General features: G+C 39.2%; 1 protein-coding gene across 2 annotated transcripts in view; it reads left to right on the top strand.

Moving 5' to 3' along the window:
* The window catches only part of LOC135166661 (lachesin-like), a 40,975-nt gene extending 35,296 nt beyond the window's left edge, over positions 1-5,679 (top strand). The window contains exons 7-8 of one of the 2 annotated variants that reach the window (XM_064129141.1): positions 361-510; positions 3,318-5,679. In XM_064129141.1, the coding sequence (XP_063985211.1) occupies positions 361-510; positions 3,318-3,568 (401 nt within the window). In that variant the 3' untranslated portion in view covers positions 3,569-5,679. The other variant, XM_064129150.1, reaches the window with a different exon arrangement.
* Positions 5,680-22,753: the final 17,074 nt, after the last annotated feature.

Here is a 22,753-nt window from a genome sequence, read left to right as displayed (position 1 = left end):
GGTGAACGCATGCTCAATGGTCTTCTGAAAAACCACCCATTCATTTGAAATCCCACGTAACAGGCTATATTACATCTACCCACTTGTCATTCTCTTTCTCTCTTTGATAAACTGCAACGCAGTTTGTTGGTGCGTGACTCAGGCCTTTTAATTATTAATTCACTAGTCATCTGTACTTCTTGATGACTCAAAAGATATTGATATTGTCGCATATAAGTGCTGAGCGGGTTTAGTCTCTCATTTGGAATCGCACTTAGTCTGAAATCTGATCAGGTTAATCGCATGGCTAAGCCAGGTGGACTAAGAATCTGCGGATGATTCAAGTGTGGAAATTAAAAAAAAATTATATTTATTTTTCAGACAACAATTACCAGGTGGAGGTCAGTACCAATGGCTACGTGACCAGAATGAGAATGATAATTAGATCGATCAGACCACAGGACTACGGATCTTTCCGTTGCGTAGCTACCAATTCACTGGGACAGACAGATGGAAAAATAAAATTATACAGTAAGTAAAAGGGTTTTAAAAATAATAATTGAAATGAAGTAATTACTCGTCTCTTTGCAGTTACCATTTTGGCTCTATACCATTTTTAAAAAGAGAATTCAGTGGAATAAACGAAATTTCATTTTCGTGTACATATTTCACAGTATGATTCTCCAATTCAATGAGTAATTTTTCATCGGATATTGTATTATTGTGAATACGTATTCGGGATTATATCTGCATTGAACATGGTGTATACTGGTTTTTAAAGTAATCCCCGTTATTATCTCACTACAAATTTTCACTGTATTTTCCATCAAACTGTTCTGTCCATATTCAATCGTCGGTGGCCGGAAATATTCGGCTAAAATAATATCTACGAATTTCAATCAACCTAAATGCAGAATGTACTAAATAATAAAATAAAAATTTAAGTAAATGTGAATTAGTGGATTTGTTAACAAAGGTCAAAAATTCCATTCAATAGTCTGTTGAATCATTTGTAATCATCTCAAGAACTAATTTTATGATTCTACAATATATCTACAATTGATCGTAGAATTCATTCAGCACTAATTCGGGGGGAGTAAAGATAAGTCGTGAGTATTGAAGGTTGTTATGGGCCAACAGAAAGAGAAAGATGTGGAGAGCGCATATTAATTCAATCGCTACCCTCTTGAGAGCGCCTAACATTACTATTGAACTCGATATGACCAAATTTCGCGATAATTATCGATTCACAGAAAATGTCACGCTTGAAATTTCAAGAATTTCTACAATTAAAAATTTTCGATGACGTTTGAAACTGTCAATACCCCATGCATCACACTAATAGGGATCGACAAGGCAAATCACTCATGCATATCAATGACTTATAGACTCGACAAGTAAAAGCTGTAATAAATAAACTTATAATGCGCTGAGTGTGCATGACATCCGTATGTTGAGAGAAATGTTGAAAAAAATAAATAACTCCAGGAGATTTACCTGCACGATTGAAGCACTGTTCGTAACCGTCAATACATTTTTATGACGTCAGAATAATTCAATGACGCATAAAACATAAAGGGATGTTGGATGCACCGCGGTCACGTCACAACACCGCTCCAATGTGTCAGTCGTCGAGTTGCCAGTAGAAAAAGTCCATCCAATCTATTGGAATGACGTGTGCGGTCCAAATACCGTGACGCATATGGGTGCGAGGGAAAATAAATAAAATGAAGTGATGAATTCAAGGGGTTTGAGTAGACATTTTCCCCTGATCTGTCGTAAAATCTGGAGCATATGATCCTTTTTTGTGACTTCGCGTTTGAATACACGACGAGTTCGTCGTAATTTTGAACATTTATTAGGTACTGTTAAACTCGATTACGCCTTTTTTATATTCTGGTGTTGTTGTTAACCCTTAAAAGTGCTGAAAAAAAATTCAGTTCCTAGTTCAAAGCTTTTGTTAGCCGCTGGTGCTGTACATGTTTATCTTGGAAAACTTGTGCAGCTAAAAAAAGACACAAGACACGAATGGAAAAACAATGGGCCTTGCTCGGTTCCACTGTTGCTACATTCATTTCCACATTTAAATTGTGCCCACAGCGATATGGGCGAATATGGCAACAGTATGGTCGGTTTAAGCGCGATGGATTAAGATTAAAAGAAAGAAATCAGCATATATTTGTAAGACGCCTTAAATTGTTTTCTAATGAGCGACAAGGCCCATTTTGATAGGTCCCATACATTAGTGATAAGGGAAAGTAATTTATGAAAGTTTCAATTACCCTCGTTCAATGCATTAACCTCCCCTTTGCCTCTGTCAGAAATGCAAATAAAGTAATAAATGAAGGGAATGAAGAACGTGTACATATGATCAATGACCACTCCAGCTGGATAAATTAATCTCCCTATTTATTAAATTGAAGAACTCCCTTTTTCATTAAAATTGTTGTCACAAGTGGCATTCAAATTCCCAATATTTATACCTTTTCCGCCATTTTCCCTGTCATGTATTGTCGCGCTTGTACCAAACTATCACTAAACTCGTCGTTTCTCTCCATGTTTTTACGATAGAAACGGTAATTGGAACATCGTTACCCGGTGGACGATTGTCATAGTCCATTCAAATGTTCCACGTCCAAGCATTCTGCGACCCCGAGTCGTCAATAAAAAACCGGCCACACAGGAATAAAAAACAAACTTCTGATAAAAGAAGAGGAAAATACAAATGTAGATGAATTCTGTACGCACGATTGTACGACAAAATTGATATGGGAAATGACAGTGAATTTTGAAAAAAATTTTCAACAAGCGGATGGATTGAAAGTCCAGAGAAATTTCCCAGTATTGACTCATCGATTGCTACCACACTCCAACCCAGGCCCATAGGGATATTCTGAAAGCAGAGTGACCTCGGCCAACATCGACAAAACACATAACCGTATCTCAGAGACGACACGACCCCGTCCGTTTCTAACCGTACAACCACGAAAATGAGAAATCCGGGGTGAAAAGGGGATGGGGATCAGGAGGGAGGTGGCCGCATTTACATTGGACATCGATCGAACATGGGATTAACGAGTGTAGGCTGGTTTTATTGGAGATGTTGTTAGAAGGTTCAGCTTCAGTCAATCTGGGGCTTGAGCCATTCAATGAGCGCTATCACTCCCCCCTCTTTTCCCCTCTGATAACTCAAAAAACCACGTGATGAAAAAAACGTGGTATTCAATGGAGCCGTCCTAATGTATAAAAATTAAAAACTTAGATGTCAGGTGTCACCAGGTTTCAATATTTAGCTGATGAATGATTTCTCAGAGTTCATTTATCCCTTCTCATTCCAGAAATACCGAAGCCACTCACAACCCGGAAGCCGAGTATTCGTCGTAACTCGAAAAAAGCCTGGAAGATGGATCAAGAACGCAACAAGGAGACAGGTGGAATAAAGGACGAGTTGAGTCTGAAGGATGAGGATGACGAGGAGGATTCAATCGATTTTCAATCGTCTACGTCGGCTTCGAGCTTTCACCAGTCCTCTTCCACTTATCTCTGTGCACTTGCGATAGTGACGGTGGCATTAAGACTAACTTCCTAGGTGTGTGAGATAATACCAATGGGTGCATAATCCATGATTACAATCACTCCTTCCACAATGACTGACTAAAGTCACGAGGAAATTAATTGCATTTTGATTTTACAATGGAGACGAATGAATTTCCATTTTTTAATCAATGGAGGATTTGTTCGTCAGGAGTGAAGAGTGATGATAAAGTGAATGAATAATCCGGAATGGGAATTCTAAAAATTTGAACAAGGGAATGGGCCTATTCAGGCTCTAGTCTTCCATGCATTGATTAAATTTACGTTATTACGGTCTGATGTCGATTGAACTGCAGAGGTAGAATCACATTGTAAAGCTGCCAATGGACAATTCAAGAAAATGGATATTGGGCTGAATACGATGTGAGTATTATTGAATGGAATTCGTAAAATTCAACGGGACATGACGATGTTCCCCCTAGAAAACTATGAAGTTGAGATACTTTTGTCCGATTTTTCCGGGGGTTTTTATTCCCAAATTTAGGTTTTTCTACTGTCTCAAATTAAGACACAAGTTGATGTCTTGTCGGAGAACGGTGGTCCTAAATCGAGACAGAAAGAGGTCGTAAACTTAGAAAATAGGGATTCAGGACATTATGAAAATGCCCTGTCTACTGAATGTTTCATTTTTAAGTGGAAAATATTTCGTAAGGCACTGATTCAAAGAGTGCTTATTGTACAATAAAAAACTTCAACCAGATCGCGAGGTCTTCATTCTAAATTTATCCATCAAGATGCACGGCCCTATCGATTTGTATAATAATTTGTGGTATATAAAGACAATGTAAATGTGGGTCGATGAATGTTTCTTATTCAATTTTCTTCCTTTGATGGTGATGTGGGGTGAATGAATAAAAAATGAGTTATCTATGTTATTCATTCATAAGGGCTTGCTAACACAATGTGCAGTTCATGTATGAAATTTGCTTCTGTAATAATGATGCGAAAAATATAGCTCTGAGCGGTAAAATGTAAATATTGTATGAGTGGCAAACAAAATATTCCGACGCATTGTTAAATTTGGATTATTCATAACAATAGAAAAGAGAAAAAATTAGTTCTCCAAAAAATTAAATGTTCCCCTGAATATATCTTCTGTCATGTTAAATTAATTTACTTGTGAATAAAAAAAAACTACGGCAGAACATGATAATTCTCAAAGTAGTGATTATTGTTATAAAACATTTAAAGTATGTGTCAAAACAAAAGACCGTATTTATGGAGTGGCTCGTGGGGGTCACTTCAAAATGAATTTTCATAATTTTTTTCATTTGATTTTCTTCGGGAGAGAAATTCTATTTTCCGCACCCGATGTCATGCAATTTTTTGTCTACGGACTTCGAATTGATTTAGAGAGATATCAGAAATATCTGACGGTAACGACGAAAACTCAATTTTTGTGAAAGCTACTCAGTTCCCTTCTATTGAGTTGATTCATTTACCTCAAAGAATTCTATTCCGTCAGATCAAATATTTTAGAAGGGGAGAACTGATATTTTCTTTCAGTGTACTATAAATTCTTATCTAATGAATGCTGGGAAAATATTCATGTAAATTTGTATGTAGAATATGGTTATAGAGACGTTTAAGAACACGTCGCAAATTACAGTTTTCATTATTAATTCATCACTAGATATGTCTTGTCAATCGATTTTTCACTGCCAGTTCGTACACTTGGAGATGGCGGCGAGCATAAAAATACTGTGGCAATAGAATATTTGGGTCGTTCTTGTGTTCAATTTCTCATGATGGATTGTAAAATCATTTGATTTGTACATCTTGCGAGTTGAGATATTCTGGCCATTGGTTCATGTATTCTGGTTCACATGGATTATAGAATTGAATGATGGCCTCGACGTGGGGTATGGATATTACGGTGTTAGCTCATATGATAGAGAGTAAGGATTATTTATTGATTAATGTAATTATGTATGAAGTAGGATAAGCCTCAGGGACGTGTACATAAGACGACGGTTAATGCAGGTGATGCATTCGATTTTTCCGGAGATGCATGCCGAGGGGATTGTGTACATAATTTACGGTTGAATGATGTAACTGATTAATAAATGTTAGACAATCCCAAATACCCTTAAATAGTTGTTTATGATGCATTCATGCCGGTGAGACTGAGATTGACCATCAACAGCAAAGTCGTTCCTCTGGAAATGTGAAAATGAAATCCCTTTACATTTGGAGCAATGTACCGACAGTACAGAATTACAGTAACACGTACTGCGTACAATATTACCAGTCTTCGAAATTATAGAAATTATTTCACACCTACAGTACAAAAATATGTCCGGTCAGACATTGAATTTAATTCGATATTTTTTGTTCAGAAAAAATATTTTTTTATTGATTTCGAAGATGTACTAACACTTTCTCATAGGTAAATGCATATCCCAAAGAATGACCAAAATCAAACTCTTCCACTGATGCACCATAATTGTTGAGCAATCAAAATTAATTCTGAAGTAATTAAAATTCTGGAATTTTTCAGTAATATAAGGGTTGACAAAAATAGGGCTGTGTGTGGTACCGGCAGTTCGTTATTACCGACACTGAGTAATGCACAGAATCCCTTCTATCGGCAGTGCAAAGCACCGATGAATCAGTACCGACAATTGATATTATATAACTTATGTCGAATCGACAGTAGAAAAATCCGGTTTGGTCAGACGTGACATTTTCTCTGAAATTATTATCCAGGGATTGTCTTCCTGAATACTTCGGTAGATGTCGTGACTCTCCGTCATATTTAAATAAAAATCCCAACTCTGTTTTTGACGATACTTAGTTAATATTATTTTCTTGATTCATCAGAACATTCCACGGATCCGGAATGATTCGTTAGCCATAAAGATAAATTACTCCGAAACAATAAAAATTTCACAACTCTCCACTGTTCCATCCAATAATCGAAAAAGACTCATCGCCTCATAAAGACAACGACTCTGAACGACTCACCCCAAACCATTGTGTAAATTACCTACATAAAAATACTAAATCCAGGCGCAATCCCTCCCGGTCGATACCGAGCGTACAGACAAGTGGGTATTAAACTTGAGCATCGGCTTGGTGATCCCACTACTTTCCTCTCCACCTTTTTCCACTCACTCCATCGTACTTCGACACTTTCGGAGATCTCAAAAAAAAAAAATTCCGGCATACTTTTGCACAGTGGAACAAGTTTCTAGTTGGATTGAGTCCTGGCGTATAAAGTTTTTGAACACAGTGGACACTTGGTTTTTCTTGGTGCTATGAATTGGAGAATGTTTCATTGCAGGATATTCGAGAGAGTTGGCCCACGTGAAAATATTTCCTTCCGAAAAATTTTATTGCTGTTGTTTATTCTGTTAAAAATTCCATACTAAAATTTTTCGTCCAATTGTTCCATCAAAAAAATTGTTAATTAAAGGATTTGTGTGCTATACATCACCCACCCATTAAACTCCACATTTCTGTACCGCTAGCGGCAAATATCTGGATAGCGAAATCGAATGCCCCAGAAATAATTCATAACTGTTATCGTAAAAATTGAAAACAAGCTCATTAGCTCGCCGGTTTTGAAACTCATTTTAATTTGTTCTTAGTTCTCTAAAGTAACTCCTTATTTTGGAATTTTCCCCCTCGCTCGTCATCGACGGAAAATTACGTCTCTATGAACATTGCGCGCTCCATAACGTCATAGTACCAAAAAAGATCTCTCCCGCAATAATGATATTGGAGAAAGAATTATTACAAAAGTTGTCGGTGCGTTGTTCGAGGTAACGAGGGGAAAAAAGGGCTCGATGTTGTGTCGGCTCGTACATCATTCGAGTTTCTCAAACGCGTTCTACGCGGGGGATGAGTGCGATTATACGCAGAGAGGAGGATGCAGAACTCTCCCTCCTGGCCGATCATCCGGGTAAAACGAGGCTACAACCGATAACAAAGGCCTTCAGGCCTTGTCAGCGATATATGGAAGAGGGAAACAAACGACGAGTATCCACTGATAGTCACGCTAATATTATTATAGATTATCACCATTCATATTCATGTGCCACTGGTGCTGTGAATGAAACGAGGTGAAAAATAAAGATAATTCTTGATACGGCGGAGTGTAACATGTATTGATTTTGTTTCATTTCGCCTTTTTTTTGTCCAGACCGTTGCATTGTAACTGCAGCAAGAGCAGTTGATCAATTGTTATGTATAAAATCCACACCGGTATTGTTTGCAGATACAAATTTTATGGTAGAATGAGAGAAACCTGCAAATTGATTCAATGTTTGCAATAATTTAAGGGTCCAATTTAAATATTGCCGAGGGAGTCAAATTTTTCCACAAAATTTCAGTGCTGACACCGGAAATTGAAGTGAATTGAGGGAAAGATGAATTTTTCCCTATATTTCTGGGAAAATTTCATATACAATCGTAGGAATTTTACTTCAACAGATATAGAATTTTTCCAGTATTCATACTAGAACTTGTACGGAAAATTCTTATGTAGAAGAGATTCCAACTGTAAGCTACAGTTTGATATTGCATTTGATTCGTGAGACCATTCTCATCATTCCCATCAGCCCACTGACTTTTTCTAGAATTTATAAATAAAAATTATATGTTGATTACATGAAGGAAAAACTCCTGACCATCTACTGGTGCCCAAAGCGTATCTCATTTCCTATTAAACTTGGAGAAATCATACAAATATATAAATGAGTCACTGATCAAAAGAAACTCGATCACATTTATTTTAGATTTTCTCCTTTCTCAATCATAGTTAATTGGCAACCATCTACTATTGAACTATACGATCATGCATATTTTTTCATCCTAAGTAACACAGTTTTTAAACGTGCAGACCAGAGGATGCTTCGTACTTACAATTCGCTGATGGATTTTTCTCCACTGCAAATATCATAAATGTAACATTGCAAACTGAATGAGTTCCGGAATGAAATTTATGAGTGCCCGGAGTTGGTATTTTTTTTATACCTTGAGAGAAACGAAATGAGTTTTCCGTGAGCTCTCAAAAGAAATATGCTCGAGGGTCAAGGGAGTTAAATATTTCAGCATGATATTTGATATCAATATTAGGCATGTTGCATAGAGCTTCCATTAACTCTCTCTGAAAATGTATCGAATTATCTCTTTCTGTGGGCAAATAGCCATTATTACTGAGAGAAACAGAACAGAATGCAGGATCATTTATGTATGTGTGAAAAGTAACTGAATCATTTTCTCAATTTTTCGATTATTTCTATGTTCATTGAATGTATTTTAAATGATAAGATGAGAACTCTACGGTTTCGTTTACTTCATAGTAATGTTACTCATGTATAATCAGGTGATCAGTTATTTTTTCAAGCATTTAAACCACCAACCCCATGCAGACAAATCCAGGGCTGACTACATACGGACTATATTCACTATCAGTAATTTCTGTTGCTGCCAGGACGTTAGCAAAAATTTTTCCTGGGAAAAAGGTAAACTTTTAAAAATTGAAAAATATTCAACAATGAGGATTTAAATCAGCAGCTCATGTGCAAATTCATATTTTTACTATTTCATAAAAATCAAAATTTTGCGAAATTTAACTTAAACAGATTTTTTTCAGATTTTATGATAATGTGTGGTAATTTTTCGTTGAAAGGTTGATGTTGAATCTTGAAAAGACAAAGTTAATGTTTTGCTCCGTTTAATGTTTTTATTTTATATTCTCTTTGTATAATTTGAAGAAAATGTGTTGAAAAATTCTATAAAGCTAATATGCACGAAGTGGGAAATAAAATGAATATCGGGATATTCTCCAGCTGCAGTGCGACAGCATTCTTTTGTCGGTATTATGAGATATTTAATATATGACCCGTTGTCATAATGCGATTTCGCGTTGCCAAGTGTGGGTGAGGTACTCCTAAGGTGGGATTCAACCGAGTTTTCTGTTCGTGTACTGACGACAGAGAAAAAGGGGGAGGGTGGACGGAGGAGAAAAAGAAATGGTAGATGAGAATGAGAATCCAACTGGATCATTTTTTTTTCATTCACATGATAAAGCTCGTAAAGAGTGCTCGAGGGGGTGCTCGTGCATAGAATGACATCATGAACTCGAAAGGCACCTCTCTAGACGGCTTGTCAGCTGAACTGGATGAATTTACGCGCGGAAGACTCTCAGTGATATTTCTACTTCCTCTATGAAGAGAATTGTGGATCAAAGAGTGATTGATTTTCATATCAATTTAATCAAAAACTGAAATCCCGGGCTATTAACTCCCCATATGATTCGCATGTCCCTCGCCTAAGACCTTCATGTCATCAATCTTTGTATAAAAACCTTTTTTTTATGGTCTCGTTACAATTTACCCTGCGTCAGATTAAAATTTCCCTAGTCCGGAATTAAAATTAATTATTATTAATAACAGAATAATTCATTGTGCGGAATGTGGAGTGATTAATTATGGGTTAACAATTAATCCGAGTCTAGAGCATGCAAAGTATGCAAAATTTTCATCACATGTGAATTAATACTAATGTTCCCAGTTCAGAGTAACAATAACCATTGACAAGAAAATTGTACTTTTGGCTTTGTTGGAGAAGTAACATGCCAAATATAAAATCTACAATCTCCCAATTGAACATCCACTTCTCTTCTGCCCCTCAACTCAACGAAGATTCAACCTCTAGCCCTCACCCAGACGTCTCGTTGAGCCCCTAATTGTACCGCTCTTCTTGCCACGTACCCGGGGGAGACATTTTTTTTTCCTCCTTACCTCCTTTTAGCTGGTATCTCAACGACTGGTGCTCTCACACAAGGCCTGGATAAACCGTAAAGTAGAAAAGATAAAGAGAGCCAGGTAAAACAACCGGCCAATTATTATTTTTTCTATTCCTCACGATTCGCGTATTCTTTTTATTTCGTTAACGTTTTTATCATTCTTTTCATGAGTCATAAATACTGGATGGCGAATGTAAAAGAAGAAAAATATCAGGATCCAGGGTAGACGACAATCAGAGACATTGCATGAAAAATTGATGAAGAAAAAAAGAGAGTAAGGAGTTAAATAGATAAGGACAATATCATTCAAATGATAGTAATGACAATAGTGAGATAAAAAGCAGTATTTTCTCTTCAACTGTCTCTCACCGAGTGGTTCCGTAAAATATTTTCCCTCCCTTTAAATTTTCTGAAGTAAAATTTTCTTCTGGAATTTTTTTTTCAATAAAAAATTCCCGAAATTTCATATTCACCTGCCCTTTCGCTGAAAAGAAAATTCTTTAAATACTTTCAAACTCTTGGCAACTCTGTGAAATTCTTCGAAATGAATTTTTTGCGACACGTTGAAGAGCAAAAACCGCTCGAGTTTATCAGTAAATAATGAAATCGTGGGACAATATAATACGAGAGAATTTGTCTACAGAAAAATCCATTTCCAGTATTCACTGGATATCCTGAATTTCGGAATATCCGATCTGCTACGCAGTCCAGGGATTCGGGTTCAGGGGTTAAGGGATGGGGTTGAAGGTACACAGGGCTGATGGAATAAAAAGATCATCAATTACACCCCTAGGGTTCGCCCAGAGGCGCCTATTATACCGGCGAAGTGGTGGAGGACTCTTCGCCAGAGAGCCAGGTTGCGGAATATTATTCAGAGCATTAGGCGTGCTCTCGACCGCGAAGAATTTCCATAAAACCGCTATCCCATCATCTAAGACGCTTCGGCTCTCGCCCGCAAAATGTCCCGCGTGAGATTCCCCAGCGTGTTACGCTTGCCGGTTTATGTGTGCAAATTCCATGTCAAAGGGTAAATATAATGCCGGAGAGAAAAATATGGAAGGAGGCGAAAGAAGTGTAATGAGATTAATTAAATCTCAGTGCGCTTGGGGATGAGATAGGGAAAAAAAATTCAAGGTGAGTTACGTGCCGGTAAAATTTTGTTGTTTGAGAGGATATGCATATGCAAAAGTTCATCGTGCTGAATACAGTGTGTTGGCTCTTCACGCAGTGTTGTGTAATTATGGATGAACTCGATTTACTGGAGCAAGTTTCACCCGGCGTTTTAGTCTCATTAGGCTCTGGGCAATTACGCATGATGGGGGTGCGTTGGGCAACAGTGGAACGGAATGATGGACTAGGTGAGTAGCGCAGGGTGAGAGACATTTGTTATTGCTCCAGGTTTATCTGTTGGGGGTGTCTTTGCTACCTGATTCACGCAGTTTGTTGCGTGATTTTTTTTTTACCTTATGCTCCTTTTTACGGGCGGGGAAATACTTTACTCATTTAATTGTACAGACGTAAAAAGTCAATTAATAATTTTCTCGATAATCCGAGAAGTTGAAATCATGCGATCAAAATAAAACGGAAAAATTGCGTTTCGAAATGGAATCGACGAGAGACGTGAGGTTCAATTAAAAAATGTCATTTGGAAATTCTACGATTTGAGTAAAAAATTTATCACCCGTTTAATGACTCACTGGCATAGGGACAACAAGTCGCTCCGTAATTTTTCCTCAACTATTGAGAAATTTTACGGAACAGAACGTAAAAATAACTCACGGGGTTCATAAAAACTGTGGAACGTTCAAGAATTTTTGCTTTTGGAGATACTTTAAATCGGGAATTATCTGTAAAATTTTACTTCACCCGGGAAAATTACCTGACAATTTCGCACTTCATTCGGTCACGAACCTGTAAATTCCCCCACCGTTTCAAACTTTCCCTCTTTCATTCCGATAAAAATTGTCAGAAAACGATTTCTTATTGCGCATTACGTGAGTAGTTTCGAACTTTGAATATTTCTCTGCAGACATTCCTTAACCTTTCAATTACTATTATCTAATTACAAAATTATATAAATCTTCACGTGAACTTGTAACACATATGAATTCTTTGGCATAAACTTGGGGTGACATGGGAAGTATTCTCGGTAAATTGATATTGTCGAGAAATATTGCTGTTCGAGGGGATCTGCATATACAAAACTCCATTATCCTGAATATGAGATATCGTATCTTCACATATGCTATTATAATTATGTATGGACTCGATTTGCCGGAGCAAGTTCCACCCACCATTTTAGTCTTATTAAGCTTCGGGCAATTACACGCAGCGCAAGTGCATTGAGCAACCGTGGAACCGACTGATGGAATGAGTGAGATATTAATTATTGTTGTTCCAAGTTAACGCGTCGACGGTTTCTTCGGCTCTGGATGAACACTTTCCCCACTTCATAATCCATTCCAGCGATCCCCTGTAACTCGATCCTTCAGTTAAATCATCCCTTGTTGTTTCAAATATAATTATCATCTCATTGTTACCTACCTCCTATTAATTAATTAATTATACCGCGCTGATGATGATTAACTCACTCATTAAACCATTATGATCATTGAGATTTTTTGTTCCATCGTATCTCGCACGTCTCTCACGTTCAACCCTTATGATATTTTCGTCATTTTTTAAAGGCAAGAAATTTCCCATCAGTTCTGGTCTAAACGAAGACAGAGAGTCACTTACCTACCCTCAACCATAACCCGAAAACAGGCTCTCAATGTCCCAGAAGGTTTTGGAAATATCCTCCGTGAAATCGTAACCGACCCTCTGCACCAGTGCCCACAGGGAATAAATTGCTAGGCTTTCCCTCCCTCCGCTCCCCCTTTCCGCCCACCATCGCACTCACCCCCCTGCCATTTTCATCCCGGATTTTTTGGCTTGTATGGGGTTCTCTCCTTCGGTCAAAGCACTGACTGGTCACGTACACACGATAAATTTGCCTACGTCGTGTGAAAAGCACGAGAGGGACGTTGTAACTCCACGTTGCCACTCGTTCACTCGTCCAAATTACTAATCGAAATATCTGGTATGAGGACAGGTGGGGGAGGAGGAGGAGGATCCCCTCATTGCCACCCTCTGTATTGGCGTGTGTGCAACGAGAGTGAAGGCTTTGGAGCTCACACTCCATTGAGAGGGTGGACTATGATGGGATTACGACAGGAATGTACCCAGAAAATATACTAGTGGGATTAGTTTGGGGATTTGTGTGACCGGGGAAAAAACCGCGTTAATTTGAAAATGTTGACGCCCGTGTCTGTTGCAAACCTTTTTAACCTCTCAACTGATTGTAGGTGGTTTTTTTTTTTCACACGTATACGGTAGAATGTCGGACGATATCTGATCATTACTACTTTCTGCAAGAGACGTGATCAAAATTTTCCCACTTAATTATCATTTATTCGGACAAATATTCAGAGTAAAGAAGAGAAAAAATGTTATTAATCCTCGGAGATGTCGTTGATAATTATGATATTATGATATCTATTTGTATCAAAACAAAAAATCGACTGAGATGCCGATCCACATCTTTCAGAGTAAGATTTGACTGGTGTAATTTCTTGGCATTTGTCAAGTCGATTTTTTACAGCCGTCATTAGAACTTGCTCAGGTGCATTGTTCTCTGTCGGCTGCCATACGTAACTCACCCTGGAACCCGAGGGATCCCCATCTTCCATACAAAAATCCGTCATGACAGCCAATAAGAAGATTAAAGGAGATGGGTTATTAAAAAATGTAGAAAAAATGAAAATCCCAAGGAGTTGGCAAACTGGTGCTAAGCGTATTAACGTTTCATAGCGTCTGCTTTTCGACTAAGTCACCGTGAGTTGGCATTTTCTTGTGGCTCTTTGTTCGGTTGAAAACCTAGGCCAAAAGCCCGAAGATGGAATGTAGAGTGGTAAAGATTCTCAGCTCTCCCTCGGGCAATAATAAAAGTTCCTCGAGGTCGAGGAGCTGTGTTCCGAGGATTCGTACAAATACACCCAGGAAATGCGCGCGATAGGAGTGACGGGAGGCTAGAGGGAACGGAGAGAATGGGCAAATATTCGCGGGACAGAGGAGGGAAAATCCTATGATACTTGAAGCGTTGCAGTAGAGGAGTGGGTACAGGGTGTATACACGAGTTCCCGGGGAGCACCAGCGCATTTATTTTGTTCAGTGAATGGGAAAGGCCAAGGAGAAGTGCCATATGGATTGTCAGGCACTCAAGATACGGAGGTTATAGAAACAAAGAAAATACTGGGTCCCAGGGTGAATGTATTCTCTTGTGCCCTCAAGGACTCCACGGGCTATCTCACATTTTTCTGCACACAGGGGGAAGCTCTGGTCGGATGAAATGGAATTGAGAGTGAGATGAAATTAGTGGAAATTCTGTATTTTTATTTAATGAGAATCCGACGAAGAGGTACATCATTATTTTATAATTTATTAATTGAAATCAGAGTGAATAGTCTGAGTAGCGGGTGTTAAACATATAGTGGGAATTACACTAATAATTAATGATCCTTATGGTATTTTAATCGTAAGGAATTACTCGAAAAAAATGATCGTGAGATCATTCTCTTCAAGAAAATTATTTATTTGACGAAAATTGGCCGACAATTTAACGAGAAATAATTATGATGATGAACTTTCGATATGGAAGCTCTGGTATTTAATATTTACTGAGGACATCCCATTTATCTTTTATTCTGATAAAATGCGATGAGATAACTACTGTGGGTCAAATAGATTTTTCGTGAGTCAATGCAATGCCTGGGATGGGTACAAATGAATTCCCCCATTACTATTAAATATAAAATTATGAATGTTTCTCATGATATCATTCCGAGGTCTCTCATTTATCACATATTTCCGCTTTCATTTGCGTTGGTCATCCACATGTGGAAAAAGAACCTGAATGGATTCGAAGGTTTTTCATTAATATGAAATTGGATGTGAGAGGCATGGGGGCTGATACGCGTTGGCTTCTGTTAATTGAATTACGTGAATAATAAAACCGTGGAAATAATTATTAATTATGCAAAAATATACAGCATCATTTGCGTAGAAATTCAGTTCGTAATAAATTATAAAAATTATTTATAATTGGATTTGTCAGAATATTAAGCAGAACGTAAATTTGAAAAATATGAAAAAAACATAAAAATCAATTTGACAGCTTTACCAATGTGTAATTTCGGTGCACTTCGGATGCGTACGTGACAAAAAATTCCCATCACGTTTTGACTGTTCGACTATTGACATTGCGTCGCGTAGGCGTGACTGTCCACGCTGGTGGATAAGAGTGAATCAGTCACTCTCGTTTATGTTTTTCAATAACGAATGTTTCTGTTTCAATGTTTACTCGCAATTATTCATTTCAATGAAAAAAACGAGTTCTCCACGGTAGGTTTAATGATTCGTATGGTCTCGACGTTTTTCGATGAAATCGTACGCATCAATTTGTAAATATTGATTTTTTTTACAGTTTGGTTGATTCTATTTCCGGTTACACATTTTCGGTTTATTTATTATTGCTATTCTTTATTTACCAAGCGATTAAATCGTGAAAAATGCTTACATTTTGTACGTGGGCTTCTATCACTTTTATTTGCGAGTGAATAATTAATTTTTGTTGCCTATTGCACATGATGAATTGGTGCCTGTTGATATTTTTTTGCGGACAAGTAAACGACGAGCTATTTTGTGCACTATGAGGATCACAAGGGTTATAAAAATCATCAGGTAAAACTCCTGTCTCACTCTTAAACCCTTTGGAGCTTCTGGTCAGTTCACTGGTTTTCTCAATTGGACTCTGACGAGGTAATAACTTCATGACAATTCTGATGCCAATGGATTGGATTTTTTCCGTCATTTTAAATTTGGAATTTTATTCTGTAGACATAACCATTGCATTGCGAGGGATTTCAAGGCATTCCGGGCTCCTCGGTAAATTCAACTCGAAATCTGATGGGAATGAATACAGAGAAGCGCTCCAGACGACTTCGAGGACACTGGGCACTTTAAAGACTACTTGGCAAGTTTTTCATCAATAATTCATTGAACATCTCGCCTCCTCTTTCTCCACCACCCCGACAATTTTTTTTCTCTCTCACGATGAATCCGGTTTGAGCGATTGCCAGAACTGAGACGTTATAATTGTCCCATTGATTCCGAATTACCAAGAAAAATAATGAAGAAATTGTCTCGTGTATTTGTGAATCGAGAGAGATTTGGGGAAAAGCGAGAGGTAAAGTTGGTAGATTGGACGGAAAAGAATGAGAAAAATAAAAAATGAGGGGAAAAAGCCGGACCAAAATGGCGTCCCTGATACTGCGCTTGAAAATTTATGAAGTAGTACCTGATGGAGACTCATGTTTTATGAATGATCACGAAGAAACTGGAGAGGGTACCCGACGATAACACAGAAAACGAAAATCTATGTATGTGTGGGTGTGTGAAGGAGTTCGGAAATGCCGGCGAATGAAAGAAGAAAGGACGCTTAGGCGAATTGAACGACTGAAGTCTGTGTGGGTATTTGGAGAAGGGAGTGATTTGCGCCTCGACTAGACCGGGAAAATTCAGATCCTCCCAGAAACTTTCCTCCTGTGAAGCTCTAGAGATTGTTGAATAAAACGCTATTGGCTGGTTATCTAAGGTAATTTTATTGGAGGCAAGGACGTCCTAGAGTCTGACTGACATGAGAAATCTTTGATGTTGATCGGCATTTGTACTTGAACTATATTCACTCCACAATACTTGACCCCACCTCACCTCCCATATCTGTTAATGACCCCTCCCCCCTTCCCTCCTCACCCACATTCGCTAATCATCTCTCAAAAAATATTCTCTGATCGAACCTAATAGAACGAGGCTACACCATTGTTTGTAACCCTCCCCTCCTTCGTTTCATTGCTCGGCTGAAGAATGGTAAAACATTGGAACCGGAGGTTCCCGATGATGGCGTGCAGGTGCCGCGTCATTCTCAATCTTCCACGTAACCTTTTTCCATCGTTGGCTGCCAACAGCGATATATCAAATCTCTTTCTAATAAACGGTCCTGCTCAGGTTATGCTCACACCACTGTACACCTCCAATGTTTTCTTTTCCTCAACTCCTTCTCCCTCTCTCTCTCCCTCTCCCTCAGTCTCCTCATTCACTCCTTCACACCCGGCGCGTTTCTTGTCGCTGAAAGTATCCAATATGGTGACACCAAGAAGACGGTAGCCTGAGAAACGAGCTAGCGTCGCTAAGTTAAAGCGGCCAGGTAATCCCCGCCGGGTTTACCCGTGAGAAAACTCAGATTTAACTTTATCCCTTCTTTTCTTTCACCTTTATACTCACCCTCCTCCATCCCTCTGCCAGCCACCCCCTCACCCCCTGACGCCTGGTTTTGGTATTGGGGGGCTTGTCCTTTGGGCGAGTAAAACCCACCGAGAGCGCCCCCTCACACTACCACTTGGGTAAAACACTCGATTCCACTCCTACTTATTTTTCTTCTCCCTCTTACACACTCTCCCACCACTGTCCTCCTCTTCATCCTTTTCGTTCTTTTACACTTTTATATTCGCCTCTTCTCGCCGAACCCGAGGCATTCTCACAACTATATTCTCACTTCGCTCTCACACGGCATGGGAAGGGGGTCAGCTTATGAGAAATCTCTTCTCGCCGCGTGCTAACATTACGGCTGACTTCCCTTTTCCACGAGAAACTCCCCAGAGCTGTCTATTAAATACCTAATATCAACTCGTGCTAGCTTTCAACTCATTTCACATAGCTGATGTTTTTACGGGATAGGGGCGACCGGTGAGGAATGCGATTTTTATTGGGATTTCCGGAATTTCGGAGCCATATCCTCGTGTAATCTTCCGACATTAATTTATGTTTCGAAGGATTTAAATGGTTATTATAGAATTGACGATTGTCCTAGCGTTTGGGCTCCTCAACAACCAGTGGATGCTGGCAGTAGTACGTCTCGAGGAATGTTCAGACGATTTAGAAATGACGCAGGCCGGATTTGCCGATGTAACGAAGGCGTTTTGTCCTTCGAAATGGTTGACATCTCACGATAACTTACTTCGTTCATGAAACCTCTCATATTTGATTGTCATGACCTCTCTGATCCCAAAAATATCAGTCAATTTTTGTTTAATCTCATCCCATTTCACCTACTTACCTTTCCTCGTGGTCCCGGCTCCTTCTATGGTAGTTTCCAAATTCAACCACAACTTTGTGGCGGGCCGGAGGGAGAGGTAGTGGGAGCGGGGTAGTTCTCTCACTCTATCGCGACTTCCCTCACCCTCTTCACCTCCCCCGGCGTTTCTCGGCTCTCAGACTAGGCGTCCTTTATCCGTGTACCGCTCTCGAAACCTAATCCAAAACGTGCCAGGCGCGCCATTCGCATTATCATTCTTGTAGCAGACAACGGAAAGTTTGCCAAGCGTTACCCATATACATACCCAGTGTTATAGTATATATTTCCCGGTTGGCCCAGGGGCGTCACTTTCAAAACGTGCTGTTGCGTTTAAAGTACCCCATGCACCTTTGTTCAACTGCGTTTTATCTTGGTTAAGTTTGAGGAGTCAGTGGGGAATGTCGGTTAGACTGTATTACTCTTTGATCATAGAGTGACAAAATGAGAATAGGGGGTGAATGGGCAATGGTACAGGAATGTTGGAGTGATCTGAGTTTGGATTCTTGTCTATTTTTCAAGAGAACAGTCGGCGATGTGGGTGAGGGAGCAGCCGGAGGGTAAAGGACAGAAATAACCTGATTATTAAATTCCTTGTCTTTGGGATGAATATTTCAATGGCTGATGGAAATGTCTGATAGTCAGGGGGGATGATTGGGGAATGAAAAAGATCAGGGAAAATTCTCAGATCGGCAGTTTTGAGGCTGAAGGTATGGCCAGGGAATAAGCGATTGGAGGAATTTTGTATATGAAGAGAGGGTAAAATATAAATTCCTATGTGAACCCAGTCGTCGGGGGTGATGAAAAAAAATTTAAAAGAGGATTTATTTTTAATATACGTGTGTGAGGTAAAATTCATTTTTCCCCGTTTAACGGGCGATTTTTGACAATGAAGTAGTATAAAATACCTGGATGGAATGGTTGTTCTAAAAATACTGTCTGTCCCTTGCCCGGTTTCACCTATATTTATTCACGAAGAGAAGAGGAAATATTACTCTAACGGATACAGTGAAAATAAATTTTTATTCTTCTGAATTGTACCGGTGTCAATTTAAAATATAACTTTTTTCCATTGTACGTTACGCCGACAATAAATTTTTAATATATTCGACTAATTTTTTCAACGAAGTCCATTATATTTTTACTCTCTCAGCCGTATTTTTTCATCCAACATGTCGTCACCGATAAAAGAATTTAATGGGAAAGTTTTGGATTTTATTTTCCTTTTCTATCGAATGTTTTAATCGAATTAGCCAGGAGTAGTGAAAAATCCAATAGAAGAGTTATTTCTGTTGATTTTTTTCTACTTAAAAAGTAGTAAAACAGTGGAATCAATTAAAGGTGCATCAGTGCTCCAGTTGGCTATTGCTAGTCGTTCTCGTAATTTACCAGCATTATCACCCTTTTGTAGCATGTAAAATTCAATTCAGTTATAGAGTACTCACCACTATACTCCTTTACCCTTGCGTATCGGTGCAAAATTTTCCACTCTCCCCTAAGAATTCCGTGGCCTCGTCTCTGGTATGCCTCATACCTCGATAATGCTTTTTGCCTCCTCTCAGTTCTGCGTTGAGTGACGTCGAGGTTATGCGGATATGAAAGGGACGATGAACATGCCGAGTAAAATGGAAAGAAAATTAATGGGAGAAGATTGCTTAGAGAGGAGGAAAGACGGGTTTTTCTTTAAACTCGTGGCAGAGAAAATTTCCATAGCAGTTCTTTGATGCATCAGATGCGTAGGGCACTCCATCAACTCATGTATTATCTCGCGATGAAAAAAAATCAAAGTAAACGGCATATCCCCAGTGATAAATTGGGGAAAAAGTGGAAAATTGAAGGGCTATAGCCAGCGGAATTGGAAGGGAGGTGGATTTATTTATTGAACTCATTTGGCATAATCGTTGAAAACCATTTTATCCGGATGCGACCCACTTTGAAAACAGAGAGCCCATTCAATTGCATAATTCGATGGAATGAATTTAACGGATTTTCTCCGACGTGGGTTTTCTTCTCCCTCAACTTTCTTCGTTTCCCGTTCAATGGTTTACCTTTTTTTCTGATTTATCCTACTCCGGTGTCTTCGGGTTTGCATTTTGAATGGTAGAGTGATTCTTGATGTTTGTGGAGATAAGGTGGGTGGAATGTTTCATTTATTCCAGATGCACTCTTTCGTCCTCCCACGTCAATCAAAATTATCATCTCATTTGATTGGCCTTCTTTATTTTAAATACAGCGCCTTCGACCCTCACGACCTTTGCGAGGGTCATAATGGCCAAATAGCATACTCAGCGACGAAGGAATCCAACTAATGAAGGAAAAAAGGCATTGTAATTATGCTCTGAGCTCGTACCGAGGAACGATAATAATCCATCACAGTCGAGTCAATTTGGAGCGCTCGTATTTACACTGTTTAGTACTCAAGCTGGCACCGGAGCGATGAAAACTCTTGTTCCTTATTACGTGCTTGCTGATCAAATTGCCACTTCTCCCTTTTCTCCCTTTCTCACCTCCTCGTCGTTTTTCTTTTTTTTTTTTAATCCGATGCCGGGGGATCTTGAATTTCTACCGTACCTCAGATCCAGGGATCTAAGAATGTTTGGCACTTGAGATACGTATGACTAACTTCCACTATACGATTCCATAAAATCCCTCCACTCGTCCAAGAATTTGACGCCCCTTCCATAGCTAAGTCAGGGAAGACCTTTCGTGGCTCGATGAAACTTCGACAAAGTGACGGTCTCAACGTTGATCCTTTCTTGGCCCATCTCACTTTGGCATTGCGGAAGTTCACGGATTGCGAGGGAGTGGTATATGATCCAATCCACCTGGAAAACACTTCGAGATTGCTGCCGAGATTATTGGCATCAATGATTGGGATTTCACCCGGAATTTTGAGTATTTGTCCCTCGACTCTAGATGATGTGATCGTAATTGTGGAGATGAGATGTAACTGACTTCTGAGTTTACGAGGCCACTGCAACTGTATTAAAAGATTAAAACTTTATGCTACATATTTACATGCAAAGCTTTTGATTATGATGATTGCGATGATCCTAATGAGCTTGCGGCCGAGTTACAACGGTCGCCTGTCTTTTCAGTAGTCGCAAAAAATCTATATCACGATTATAAAATCATATTAATAATCACAAAAGTCTGTACTTGCAAAATAATCCATCGGCTTATGCATCGTACGATGTGACCCATATAATTCCATGCGATACACCGCTTGCAGTTGTCTCTCTCAACAATCCAACGTTTCCTTCTACCATAAATTTTACAACCAGCAGCAACCAACCAAAACAATCACAAAACCAGACGATAATCCCGCAGCCAGCACGTCTGCTGCACGAGGGAAGAAGGAAGCCGGATACATCTTCCCTCCAGGAATAGCTCCATAAAAATTTCCAGTCCGACGAAACAATTGTTTTTGATCTTGGAAAATTGCAAATACCCCGCCCACCGGCTCCTTCCTTTTATCTTCGTTAACTAGATTTCACAATTCTCGGGACTAACGTGATTTTAATGGCGCTCGAGAAAATAACGTCGCCGTTCTTCATTAGCTGACAAAATCCCTGCCAACGTAACGGGCGTGGCCACCTTCAAGGGTATATATCATCGTGAATTCATTCCGTCTCTCGTTTCATCAGAAAATCAAGGTGACAATCTTTGTTTTCCTCACTTTCGTCTTTAGTTTTTCCTCCCATTCATTTCCCTGTCCCCTACCATTTAACGGCGCCGCGAAAGTATTTCATCGACACAACAGTCCAGATATGAATAATGGTTTGCGGTGATGTGCCGAAAAATTTCATTGTACAAAGTATTTACGATCAATGGAGGGTGTTACCAACAACTGAGAATGACGAGAAACAAGAGAAAGAGGAGAGAAATTGTACAATACCCGTCCAGTCTGGGAAACTAAGGACCGAGTGTAATGTTCATTAAAACTCTGATGGGAAACGTTAAACAGAGAGGTATTAACATTTTCACGGGGGGGTTATGGTGTCTTAAAACTCACGAGGCCTCCAATGAAACCTTCCTTTAATGATATAAGCTACACCGTTTACCGTCGTACTTTACCTACTCGGTTGAGGGATGGGGTAGAGGGGTTTCTCGTTGAGGCTCAAGTGCTGCGCAAAGTGTCATTCCGGAGGGTTATCGATATTTTTTAGGGCCTCTCAACGGAGGTGAGGAAAGAA

The sequence above is a fragment of the Diachasmimorpha longicaudata genome, chromosome 1 (genome assembly GCF_034640455.1).
Source record: "Diachasmimorpha longicaudata isolate KC_UGA_2023 chromosome 1, iyDiaLong2, whole genome shotgun sequence".
Lineage (NCBI taxonomy): Eukaryota > Metazoa > Arthropoda > Insecta > Hymenoptera > Braconidae > Diachasmimorpha > Diachasmimorpha longicaudata.
Note: the sequence above shows the minus strand (reverse complement) of the source record. Positions and strands in the feature narration are given on the sequence as shown.